General features: G+C 47.8%; 1 protein-coding gene across 1 annotated transcript in view; it reads right to left on the reverse strand.

Moving 5' to 3' along the window:
- Positions 1 to 1963: 1963 nt before the first annotated feature.
- TSHZ2 (teashirt zinc finger homeobox 2) overlaps positions 1964 to 12979 on the reverse strand; it is a 242371-nt gene continuing 231355 nt past the window's right edge. The window contains exon 2 of the mRNA XM_080924755.1: positions 1964 to 5452. Coding sequence (XP_080780881.1) covers positions 2409 to 5452 — 3044 coding nt within the window. The 3' untranslated portion in view covers positions 1964 to 2408. The remainder of the gene's footprint in view (positions 5453 to 12979) is intronic.

Here is a 12979-nt window from a genome sequence, read left to right on the forward strand (position 1 = left end):
AGTACTTGAAGTGAGGAGGTGCTATTTCCTAGATAAGCCAAACTTCCAGGGACCACCTTGTCACCCATGGGGGTGGGGACAACCATTCAAGCAGATCGGAATGCCTTCCATTTAAATACAAACACACCCACACCCACACCCTGCCTTCCACATAAATGACACAGTCCCATTGGATGGGATGACTTCAAACTTCTTTCCGCAGCCCTGCCAGACACCCCAGCACGTCAGTGGTTGCATGGAGCCTCCGTATTCTACACAATAACACTGCCATAAATTAGAAGTATTTATTCTGTACAAATGCGGACAGATGCAACAATAGCAGTCTCACCCACGTGTCTCCTGGGTTTAGAGGCAGCCTTTGTGTATGTCCCCCCAGACTACTGGTCGATGTTTGCTTCTCTAGAACAGATAGTGTACGCATCAGATCCTCAGGCCTTCCCTCTGCTCCCTGCTCCCTAGTTACAATTCGAAGTTAAAAAATGATTACAAACCTAACAGGTGGAAAATTGGTCTTTATTATAGCACAAAATAAACATTACCTATTTGTTCTCCTCGCAGGGGTTTGCACCCACAATTATTAGATTTAAAACATACTTCTCGTCTCTAGGTTCTTTATGTATGTCCACCTTTTTTATTATTATTATTATTTTAGGACCATAAGAGCGTAATGGCTAATTACATAAAAATTTAAAATGTGATACGGTAAATAAATAGCATGTGGCAGAGCCCAAAGCTCACGCGTGGGCTCAACAGAGGCGAAATAGCTTTTCCATTCGATAAGGTAAGATGTACAATCATGCTTGGAAACCCGGAGAGGAATCTGCCCGGAACATGTAATTATCATGATAAAGGCATGCAGACAATAGGGGTGGCCCTCAGGGGGGATGTCCCACCAAATCGGAAGCATGGATTCCCACCTGGAGGGAAGAGTCTGGAGTCAAGCACACATTTCCTTCTCTTTCTGCCCCTTCTCCCACTCGGAAACTCCCTAGCTCTGGGGTGTGCCATACGGGAGGGACCTTTCTCTACCCAGAACTCCCCTGGCGTCTACATCCGTACAGCTTGACCCGAAGTCTCCTGTGTAAAACAGTGAAAGCTTTGCAAAGGGGGTGGTGAGAGCTCCATACCTTGCTGTGTGTTAATTAAGAGCAATTCCGTAGTGCTGTGGGACATGTGCGGGGTACAGAACTGCTAGTTCGTGGTGGGTCCTTATGTTGGGGTGGAGTTTCAGACAGAGGTCAATCTGAATACGTGTTGGGGTCCCTAGCATATGGCAAGTCATGCTGGAAGGGAGAGAAGGGGAGCAGAGGGATCCTATGAAGGAGGTGACATCCAGCCTTGCTTAAGCTCAACATCTGGAAGCAGCCTACCTAACTTTTATAAAGTATTTGCCTTTGGTCTCTGTCCTTTCTCCTGGAGGTGAGGTAAGTAACTTGGGCATTGGTAACAAAGCAACCAACTTCTATGATACATGGAACAACCCCCCCCCTTTTTTTTTCTCATTTTGGTACTGGGGCTTGAACCCGGGACCTTATGTATCTGCTACCAAACTAAACCTCCAGCCCAGTTTTAAAAAAAAAAAAATTCTTGAAGCTGTGGGATGGACCCTACTCACTTGGCCACATAAAGGCTTCGACTATCCATTTGTGTATGCAGAATACACTCTCAGGGAGGCTTTGAATCTGTCTTTGTTAAAGGTGCACTCTGACCCCAAGTGTATCCTAATGAAGATCAAAAGGCATTGTCTTCTCTCTGCTCCAAAGAGGAGTGCATACTGACTGGCTCCCGTTAAGGGTCCCGGCTTGTCTGTAGGAAAATAAATGTGGGAAGGAAACAGGGAAGGAGCGTAGAGGTAGCCATTGATAAAAGCGGGCTACCAAATGGATTCATTGCAAGGGCTGATAATAAAGATAACATTAAGCCATTCGTGAACTGATTAAGCTATCTCTGTATATAACGGCCCCTAGGAAGTCCCCCCCCCCCACTGCCCTCATTTGGGTGCCACCTCTCCCCAACTCTGTAAGTATTAAGCATTGTTGTGGGAAGGCAGATGACAAAATGAAATCTAGTCCTTGTTAATTAAAATGAGGCGGAGCTGGACCTTGGAGGTTGGGCCTTAGGTTGCTAAGGGAATCGTGTGTCCTGGAGCTCTAGGAACAACCAGGAGCTTCATCTCTCTTAGATACATTGTATCCCGCTTCCCCGCTAAACTGGAGGATGTGGGGGGAATGGCTAGGACCCACTGATGGAGGCCTGTCATTTGTAAAAGTAAGTCTATGGCAACAAACTACGGTCCTGGGAGGCCTCAGGAGACATCTTCTGCCTCTAAGCAGACCCATCTCCTTTTTACACACTCCTCACAAGGCCATGGTCACTGTCACCTGGGAGCAAACCCCATACCTGCAGAACTATTCTTCATCCACGTCTGTTACAAACTGAGAATGGTGTTCGGGTGACTTGCTGTGCGTTTTGCTTAGGTGGAGTTTTACTGCGTGTTTGCTCACAAATGTCCGACTGCATAACTTACACTTGAATTTAGAGTCTGTGTCCTCTTCGCCAGCTATTGTTTCTGGGGACCTCTGAGCCGACGACACCCGGGAAATCTCCTGCTCCACCTTGCCTTGCTGGTCGGCTGCCATCCGGGTCATGTCCTTCATTTGGAAGCCCAGGTGAGACTCTAAGTGACTGATGTAGGTAGAGGGGGTTCTGAACTGGGATGCACAGTCACTGCAGTAGAAGATGGGGTGCCCTTTGTCCATGTTTTTCAGGAACTTGGTCCCACCTGTTTTTCTAAGCTGGTACTTGACGTTGGCCAGCCAGTGACTGATCGTGGTCATGGAGAGTCCCGTGAACTTTGAGATTTGCATCCGCTCTTGCGGGCCCAGGTCAGAAAGCAGGTATTTGCCCTCTGAGGTCTGGAAGAGGCTCGAGGCAAACTGAGCTTGCAGGATGAGAAGATGCTGAGGGTTCCAGTTGGACTGCCGGCCTTTCCTTTTGTGCAAAGTGGAGACTTCGCTCGAAACATCCTCAAAGCGCCTGACGTCGATTTCCAGCTTCATAGGAGGGACCCTCGAGGAAGCGGCTGGCTTCGGGGTGGTGGCTTTGGGGAGGACCTTGACCATATCGGCAATGTCACACAGTGCATGCTTCTGAGGTGGGGACGTGCAGGATTGTGCTTGCGAGGACTCGGCTCTCTTGCTCTTGGACTTGGTCAGGTCAATGGGCTGGTCGGTGTTCTCAAACAGGTAGTGTCGTGACACACTAGCCGCCGGCCTGCTGGAGGTGGGACTTAGGACCGGCTTGTCCACCACGTTGAGACCAGACTTATGGAACACGGGAATTGTGCTTGAGTTGGGGCTGGAACAGGAAGGCGAGCGCAAGGGCTCGGTGGCTTTGCCCAGGTGGTTGTTCAGGACAGACTGCAGGGCACTGAGTGGGTTGATGGAAGGCAGGGTGGGGGTGTGGTTAGCCGGTGCACAGCCATTGGTCAGAGAAGACACTGGTTCTAATGGTTCTGGCTTCTCTTTCGGCAGCTTCTCCTCCTCCTTCAGGGAACAGGGCTCGGCCTTCCTGGATTCTGAAGGTGGTTCAATTTTGGAGAAAGGCTCGCCTTCAGGCTGGCTGAAAGATGTTGCCTCCTCATGGGGACTTTCCTTCCCACACTGCTTCATGACTTCATCCTTGTCTTCTGCCTCCTTCTTGACTTGAGTGTACAGGGCCAGGCTTGTGGGTACGGGGCCAAGTGGCATGCCTTTCCACTTGGGCGCAATGGGCCTCAGTTTGTTGGTGAGGTTGGGTCGGATTTGCAGTATCTGAGAGCCCATTGTCATGGCTGGCTTGGTGCCCTCTGACAGCTGGTAGGCTGCGTGGATACTTGGGTATGCGCTCCAGCTCGGCGCACCGTTTTGGGCCTTGTTGATGGCTGTGGTTACGGTATTTTCCAGTGACTTTAAAATGTCCCCGCCGCCCTTCGAGCCGTCTTCCAAGTCCTCTTCCCGTAGATACTGGTATTTTAGGGTAGGGTCGAGAGGTTTCCGTAGAGAGTCTTCATACTCCTCGCTCTTGACACTTTGCTCATCCTCCCCCTTCTCTTTCTTGCTCTCTTTCTTTAACTCAGTGGTAGAGGCTGTGCACTCGGAGGGGGAGTTACTCGCTGACTTGGGGGCCAGAGACTCACTGTTTGGGGTCTCAGACAGTGACTGCATTTTCTCCACAGCCAGCGGGTCCAGCACAAGTTGCTTCCCTTTCTTGGAGGCAGAGCTGGTGACCTTGAGAAAGTGACCTGTGACCATCATGTGGGTGGTGAGTTGCTGCAAAGTATCATGGGAGCTGCCACACTCCATGCACTTTAAGATCTGGGACTTGCAGGCTTCGAACTGCCATGTGTAACTGGCTCCATTTTGGTAGCCGTAGCGGCTGTTGGAGGCGAGCTGCAGGTTAGCACTCTTCTGGGAAGAAAACGAATCTGCGAGTGACCCCGTGGTGGAGTCGGGGGAGCAGGGCCTGTTGACGTCGAAAACACGCTTCTTGGCTGGTGCGACCATCTTGGAGGAAATGGTTGGTACTGGCTCCTTCAAAGGCACTTTTTGGTAATGTTTTGTCTTTATCATATGGACACTCAAATCTTGCAGGGAATCAAAGGAGTCACCACAAAACATGCATTTCAGAACCTTCTGAGCATCCTCTTTGTCCATGTCTTGGAAGGCCCTTTTCCGGGGTTTCGAGTAGCTCGTTGGTCTGAGCCTATCTTTTTTCCGGTTGTCATCTTGATAGTGGCCTGTCTCGTTCATGTGCACGGTCAGCTCCACGAGGGTGTCATAGGCCGCGCTGCACTGCCTGCAGCGGAACCTGCTGGCGCCCGTGAACACCGAGCCACACACCTTACTGCTCTGCCGGTACAGCTGCACAGAGCTGAATAGGCTGGGCTTAGAGACGGACCGGGAAGGCAAGTTCTGCTGTAGGCTTTTGGACAGGGCATCCTGGTGCCAATCAAAATCGCTCTTGCTGCTGCCGTTGCGGGTGTCGCAACTCCGCCTCTCGCTATTGGATAACTTGAAGCCGAGGCCCAGGCCGGACCAGTAGGAATCTGACAGGATATTGGCGTAGACGGCTGTCATTTTGTCCATGCAGTTATGGGGTTCACTAGGAAGCTTGGGGTGAGCGTTTGCTTTCTTGTCTGAGGCATCTCGGCCACAGACGCTTTTGATGTCTGACACCTGGTCGCTGGTGTCGCTCAGGACAGACTCGTTCTCTGCGTCCTGATTGGACAGGTGGCTCCCTGGCGAATTCTGGCAGCTGAAGTAGCCTTTCTGCTCTGGGCCGGTTTCTAGCTCCTCATCTGTTCCGGTGTCATTGCTGCCCTGGTGTTGAGCCACGGAGCCACTGTCTTCCTCTTCCTCCTCTTCCTCCTTTACCTCCTCCTCTTCCTTCAGTACTTCCTCCTGGGCATACCCTGCGGGAGATACAGAGATGAACTAAATGTACCAGCGGCGGACAGAGTCCATCCCCACGTCCCTGCTGACCCAGCCCGAACTGAATAGCAATGCGATCTGTACTTTAACCAACTTCAACAGAAACAGGGGAACTGATAGATGCTGGAGTTTTATTTTGGGGCAGGGTCTCATGTAGCCCAGGCTGGCCTGAAATTTGCTATGTAGCAGGACATGAACTTTTGATCCTCCCGCCAACTGAGTACATCCCCAGACCCCAGATGATGCCCTCTCTGCCATTCGCGGACTCTTCCTTTTTATCTTGGCAAAGGCGTAATTCTCTATGAATGATTATGGTCACAAGTTAACAATGCAGGGGTCAAACACCACTCTGATATTCCTATAATGGGGCAGTGACTAAATGTGTGTATGGTTTTGTAGAAATCTAGACTGAAATGTAAATCCCATGGCACAGGAGAATGTTGGCGCATAAGAAACTTAGGGCTTGGTCCTTAGCGTCTCCATGACAAACTGTTCCAAGACACTTGGGACTATTGGTGTGGATTCATCTAAACAGGAACCTGGGTGCATAGCCATTATGTCTTTGGTAGCCTGTGTCTTTCTGCTGCAACGTTTTTATTTATAGAGAGTTGCCAGGAGAGAGAGAGAGGATGGAATATGCAAATACAATCTCCCACCGATGGCCGAAAAATTATGTAGGCTCAGCAAATACAATGATTTTTAAAATAATGGTGAGTGGTGCTGGAATGGGAGATTTGGGGGCTAGCCTATTATTCTCTCGCGGGTTTATGAAGACCTTTCCAGACACAGCTGAAAATCCTCTCTCGATCTTGTTCCTGTAATTTCAAATGCACTGTGATTTGTGGGTGCCCGTCATGAGATGCCAATTATAGAGTTGATTTGTGGATGCAAAATGGTATTGGGGATGCGTGCTTTCCCTTCTCTAGAAGGACCGAGGTCTAGTAATTGCACAGGGAAAATGCAAGCATGAGAGAGAGCGGGGTGGGGATGGGGGGGGGGGAAGAGAATTAATGGTCAAATCCCCATCAGTGCCGATGGGGAATGTGGCTATTTATGCCCATGGGTTCATTTCTCCACCTGGTCTTTTAGAGTCACGTGTGTAAGATATAACCAAAGGCGTCCCCATGCAAGGAGACCCAGCTTCAGATCTGCAAGGCTAGCATGATTTTAATACAGTGCTTCTTCATAAACATCACTTTCCCTCTTGATGTCAAGGGGAGAAAGAAACCCTAGATCAGGTTCTGTTCTTTCCAATGCCTGAAGCCTGAAAGAAAGGCAGCTCCACACACAAGGCCAACAGAGAGAAAGGGGAGGGAGGAGACAGAGAGAGAGAGACAGAGAGACAGAGACAGAGACAAACAAAGAAAGTCAGAAAGACAGGGAGTGGCAGAGAGGCGGAGAGATACAGAAAGAAAGAGACAGACAGAAAGACAAAGAGAGAAACAGAGGGACAGAAACACAGAGAGACAGACAGACACACACACACAGAATGAGAGAGAGAGAGAGAGAGAGAGAGAGAGAGAGAGAGAGAGAGAGAGAGAGCCTAGCATATATGTGGTTGCTTGTTATCCAAACTTTGATCTTCATGCTTATGCAGTGACCACTGAACCATCCTTCCAGTCCACAAGTACAGTCTTTCACGTTTATCTCATATCCACACACAGCAAACTCTGTTGCTTATTTTTTATAGGTCAGGAAACTGAGGCTTAAAAATGAAGAAGTTTCAGGGTCCCCATACCCCCTTCTGTTAGTTAAAAGAATCCATTGTCTTGTACAGAACACCCCCCCCCCTTCTACTGCCAACCTAATGAATAAAAAAACCTTCCCAGGGCAGCAGTGAAATCTGGCCGAGGGCTAAGCAGATGTCCACCTCTGCAGAGAGGATTGTGGAAATGCAAAAGACAAGAGGCGGTGAGTTTGAGACGGGAGTCCATAAAACAAGATAAAACGTTGAAGTTCAGCCTGGCCACAAGTTTTATGGTTGTGTTTGTTATTTTATTGTTATTGGGGTGGTGTTTTTTTGCTTCCCCAGCAAGCTGACAAGCGGATTTTTCATTAAATTGGTGTTGCTGGTCTCTAGTGCCATGAATTGATTGGAAGAGAAGAAAACCACTCACTCCAGCCCAGCAACCATTAATAAGTGGCCACTTCTTGCAAGAAAACTGCATTTTGAAACAACCAAGCGCCGGATCAGGCCATCCCTGCCATTCATCCTCTCTTTCCTTTCCCCAAGGGCTAATTTAGTATTTTAAAGAGGTGTTAGATTGCTACTTTCAGGGAGAAAGTTATTAATTATAATGAAAGAAAAGTTTCCTAAGATACAAAGGGTACTTCAAAAATCGGATACATTTTAGCCATCCAATATGGTCAATTTGCCCTTGTTGTTTCTTTTGAGTGTCTCTGTATAGTCCCAGGCTGGCTTTGCCTTCTCATGACTTCCGTTCCTCATTGCTGGGATCCGAGGCACGAGCCACCACTCTGGTGAAATAGTACGTCACTTTTGCAAGTGAAATCAGGCCAACTTTATAAAATAACTACAGTCACTTTTCAAACTCAAGTGGGTGTTATGATTGGGACACACACCACGTCAACGACACTACCCATGACTATTCACAGAGAGAACACACACACACACACACACACACACACACACACACACACACACACACGCACAGAGTCTGCCAGCCTATGTCGTCATTTTCCAGCAAGAGATAACAAGTATTACTTCTTCCCATTTTTCCTTGTTTCTGCTGACATTTGGATGCTGAGCTTCCTGGACCCGTTCAACCTCACAATCTACTTTGTCCTTCTAAATGGATTCCCCAGAAGAAAAGACAGAGACACTCCTCCCCCACAGATAAAATTTTCTGCTTAATTAGGCATTGACATGTTTACTATAACCTTTACAGCAGAGTAACTGTGCTGAGAGACCCTTTTTTGTCTGTTTGCCTCTGCAGAATAGACTAAGTCTCATGCACCCGATAAAATAACACGTTGAAAAGCCTCATAAAAAAGAAAAAAAAAAAGTGCCGGCGTACCTGTCAAAGGGAGCGTGTCTTAACAATGGCTTAGGGTTCCAAGGAGTTTCTCAGAACCACATTATAATATTAAACATTGAAAACTGTTCACTTGATCCGAGTGGTTCTGTTTGCCACCGGCAGTGGCGGTGAGCAAGAAGAGGCAGCCTGAAGCCGGGTGACTGGGCTGGAAAATGAGGGTCTGTCTCTCTTGCCATCGCTGAATTGTTTAATGAGTTGGCATCACGTGCAACTCTGCCTGCAAAGCAGGTGAGTGGCAAATTCACTCTTAGGAATACTTGCTTAGCAAAAGGAGTTCTCGAAATCACGCCGGAGGTGTGTGGAGAGAGCGCTGCTCTGTTGAGCCTTTTTGTCTGTTGTTGTTGTTGACTTTTGGCTTGAAAATAAAGCTTGCCACCTCATTTTCTAATCTCACCTCTTACCATTGTTTGAATCTGGCTACAAGAAACCCTCCACCTCCAGGACAGGGAACAAATGAGCAACCTTTGAAAGTTCCGTGTCTCAGTGATAGGCTGGCGGGACTACTTCTCTTTCCCACTCCCCACTGCTTAGAGCTGCCATACTCTATGCTAGGATGGGCTATACTATGTAAAATGTAGAAAGGTCAGGACATTTCTTTTCTCTACTCTTGCAATGGCCTTTTGGTACACTTACAGCGAGACTAACTCTTGGCACTGACTACAGGAGCCAGTAGGATTTGGTGTCTGTGTGCCTCTCAGGGTATTGAGACTGACTACAGGAGCCAGTAGGATTTGGTGTCTGTGTGCCTCTCAGGGTATTGAGTAGCCACATGCTCCCTCCTCCATATGTCCCAGGAGAAAAATGAAACTGACAACTAACCCGTTTCCCTGCAGTCACAGATCTCACCTCTTAGGACTTCATTCTCATCCTCCCTTGGCCAAGACTCTTTCTCAAAGTGGCATGTTTCCTCGCCAGTCTCCCTTTGTTCTCTGAGTTCAGTCAGAGCACACGTCTTAGCCAAGCCAAGCACTGTAGTAAGAACACTATTTTCCCCCACTTCCCCTATTGGTTGAGGCTCCCACTGAACATGGAATGAAAATGTCTGCCCCAAAGTTTAGACTTACAGACTTTGCTTTTCCCAAGTCCCATCCTGGCAGGTATGACTATATCTTTTCCTCAATGTTAGAATGAATGAATGAATGAATGAATGAATGAATGGTGGAATGATGCAATGATAACTCCTCAGCATCAGGACTGGCTCTCTAATGAGCTGTGAACACCACTACCCAAATAGATGGGGTCTGAGTTACAACCTCCTTTATAACCTCACTCGTGGGGACAGAAGCACACCAGGAACTGTGGTTTTTGGCTAATGGAGACATTGGCCTTCTGGTTGGTCAGCTTTCTGCAGAGTAGATTTGGATTTAATTATAAAGACTAGGAATAGCCCATCTCAAAAACATTAACCCAGAATTGATCCTGTCTAAAGGAAATACAGAGACAAAGAGTGGAGCAGAATCTGAAGGAAAGGCCACCCAGAGACTGTGCCACTTGGGGATCCATCCCATCTGCAGACTCCAAACCCAGACACTATTGCTGATGCTAAGAAGTGCTTGCTGACAGGAGCCTGGTATAGCTGTCCCCTGACAGGCTTTGTCAGACCCTGACCAACACAGATGCAGATGCTCACAGCCAACCATCGGACTGAGCCCGGGGACCCCAATGGAGGAGTTAGAGAAAGGACTGAAGGAGCTAAAGGGGTTTGCAGCCCCATAGGAAGAACAACAATATCAACAAACCAACTCCCTCAGAGCTTCCAGGGATTAAACCACCAACCAAAGAATATACATGGAGGGACCCATGGCTCCAGCTGCATATGTAGCAGGGGATAGACTTAACTAGTATCAATAAGAGGGGAAACCCTGAGTCAGGTTCTTAGGGTGAGCAGCCTGCTTCAGAGCCGTCTCACACAGGCTAATTTTACCTCATCATTGCTCAGTGGTGTATGTTCCACAGGTATCAAGGAGATCAACTCCTGAATTCTTGATACTTCAACAGTATGTGGGCAAATCCAGAGAGAAACACTTAAAATTTTTAGGAATTTTCTCTTATGTTAAAATCTAAAAAAACAAAAAGGAAACTATTACTTAAAAAATGATTACCTTGGCTATACTAAAAGCCTTCAGTAGAAATGTTTAAATGAAACTGTACACAAATAACTCATAGACACTTTCATGTTAGACATTGGACCTCTAGGGTTGCCTTACTAAAAATAAATATTCATGAAAGCACCGACCATTTTTAAAATGGCAAAGGAGGTGATACAAAGGTTTTAACTGGAGAAAAAAATTTCAAGCCTAAGAAGGCAGACTTTCAAAAAGCAAACCAGAACTTGACAAAGATCTCACTTAATAATGTACTTGGCCATGATAGGGTCATTTTACCCGCCTGTCCTATTGATTGACAGCTTAAAGTCATACAGAGAGCCCTTTGTATGCTTGGAGGTCTAAGCGAGGGATGGGGACAGTTGCACACCATGTACCCAGGAGGTATTGCTAAAGGATGACACAGGGTCAGGTCCCCCTTCTCCTGAGATTTTCTGTGTCGGCAAGCATGGTCTGTAGCTGCTATGCCAGACATGACTATTGGCAATGATGTTGGCAAGGGCCCTGGTCTACTTTTAGATGGTAGCCAAGGCCAGAGCTAGGTCCTCTGGGGGTGAGGTGGAGGGGCCAATCTGCTCTTTCTCTGTTTCAATCTCTCTCTCTCTCTCTCTCTCTCTCTCTCTCTCTCTCTCTGTCTCCGTCTCTTCCTCCCCCTACTCCCCTCTTTTTATATCTCTATCTCTATCTCTCTCAGCATGACTGGAGGCTGAGGAGTCTGTGCCACCTTTTATGATGTATCCATAAAACCCAGGTCCTCTATCTGAACCTCAGAACCAAACAAGTAGAATGCTTTAAGGAGAGAGAGAAAGAGAGAGAGGAGAGAGAAGAGGAGAGGAGAGGAGAGGAGAGGAGAGAAGAGGAGAGGAGAGAGCGGACAATACCACAGGGACCTTGTGGAAACAAATGAGAAACTTTTTGACAGCAAGACTCCCCACCCCCGCCCCCACCCCCAGTCTGGGAAACTGAATTAGACCTATCTGGTCAGTGAATTAGAACAATTCACATACACGATGGATGCCTGTCAGATGTGCCATGTATTAAAATGATCTATTTATGCGAGGAAGCTCTCACTACCAGCACCTTCCTAGCCCATCATCCCAGCATGCAGACGGTGGAACTGATTTCTCTTGGTGCATTGTGACTTTCTCCATGTCTCCATCATTAGACAGAAGGATGAAGCTAGTGTAAGCCCAAGGAGGTGGAGCCTCAGTTAGCGCATTGTGCCTCTCTTATTTTATCACTTGAAATAAAAATATATATATTCTTTGCTTCCACAGGCAAGATGCTTCAGGTGAGTTTCACAAGGACTTCTGACCTGTCAGATCCCCCCAAGGCTGAGGAGAGGAGAGAGATGAGTTACTGACAGAAACAGGGTGCTAGAAGGTGAAGAGGTCATGGAAAGGTCACACATCTTTGCAAGAATGCAGGTGACTGAAGTGATGAAAATAGACCACGTGGAAAAAGAAACAATCCTGACACGGGAGGGTAAACACTTGGAAAAAGAAACAATCCCAACACAGGAGGGTAAATAGGAACAGACCTAGAGCTGCTGAGGGACCGGGTGGCCATATGTTTGGTGCTGTGGTGGAGAAGCATACCGGCTACTCAGGCTCTACTGCAGGGTCAAGGATGAATGAGGAGGTGTCACCAGCCTCAGGTGTCATTGCTCAGAGGCCATGGCTTGTTGGCTTAGACATCACTGATTACCATGAATCACTGACTTCTGTGGGCTGGCCAGCTGTGGAGCCCCAGGGACCTGCTTGTCTTGGCCTGTCTGATGTCGAGGATACAGCCGTTCACCACAGCAGCTGGACCTCAAACCCAGGTCCTCACATTTGGAAGGCAAGTTCATAATCAAGTGAGCTGTCTGCCCCAGGCATTTTGTTTTGGTCAGCGCTATAGAGGGGCAGGACAGGTGTGTCTAGGGTCCATTCATTTCCAATCCTTGAGTGTGGGATTGAGAGCAGGAGAGACTCCATGACATAAACGACAAAGCTAAGACATAGTCAGCCATACAGGTCTCTATACCTGTGTCCTTAAGGATGTGTGGGAATCAGTTTTGGGGAAAAGTTGAATGGTTCACGCTTAGACACTCACTGTCAGATGGTATTACCCGGGAAACTCTGGGCAAGAGACACATAAATCACGTAGACAAGGCTTATGAAGCTGGGTCCTGTAATCGTATCTACTTGGAAGGCTGAGGCAGAAAGAACCTGCATTGAGGTGAGCCTGGGCTACAAAGTGAGTTCGAAGCTAGCCTGGGAAAGTTAGTAAGACCCTGTCTCCTAATAAAGAGTAAAAAGGAAGCTGGGGTGCAGAACAATGTCTTAGCATCTATTTCAGG

This window comes from Micromys minutus (genome assembly GCF_963924665.1).
Source record: "Micromys minutus genome assembly, chromosome: 11".
Lineage (NCBI taxonomy): Eukaryota > Metazoa > Chordata > Mammalia > Rodentia > Muridae > Micromys > Micromys minutus.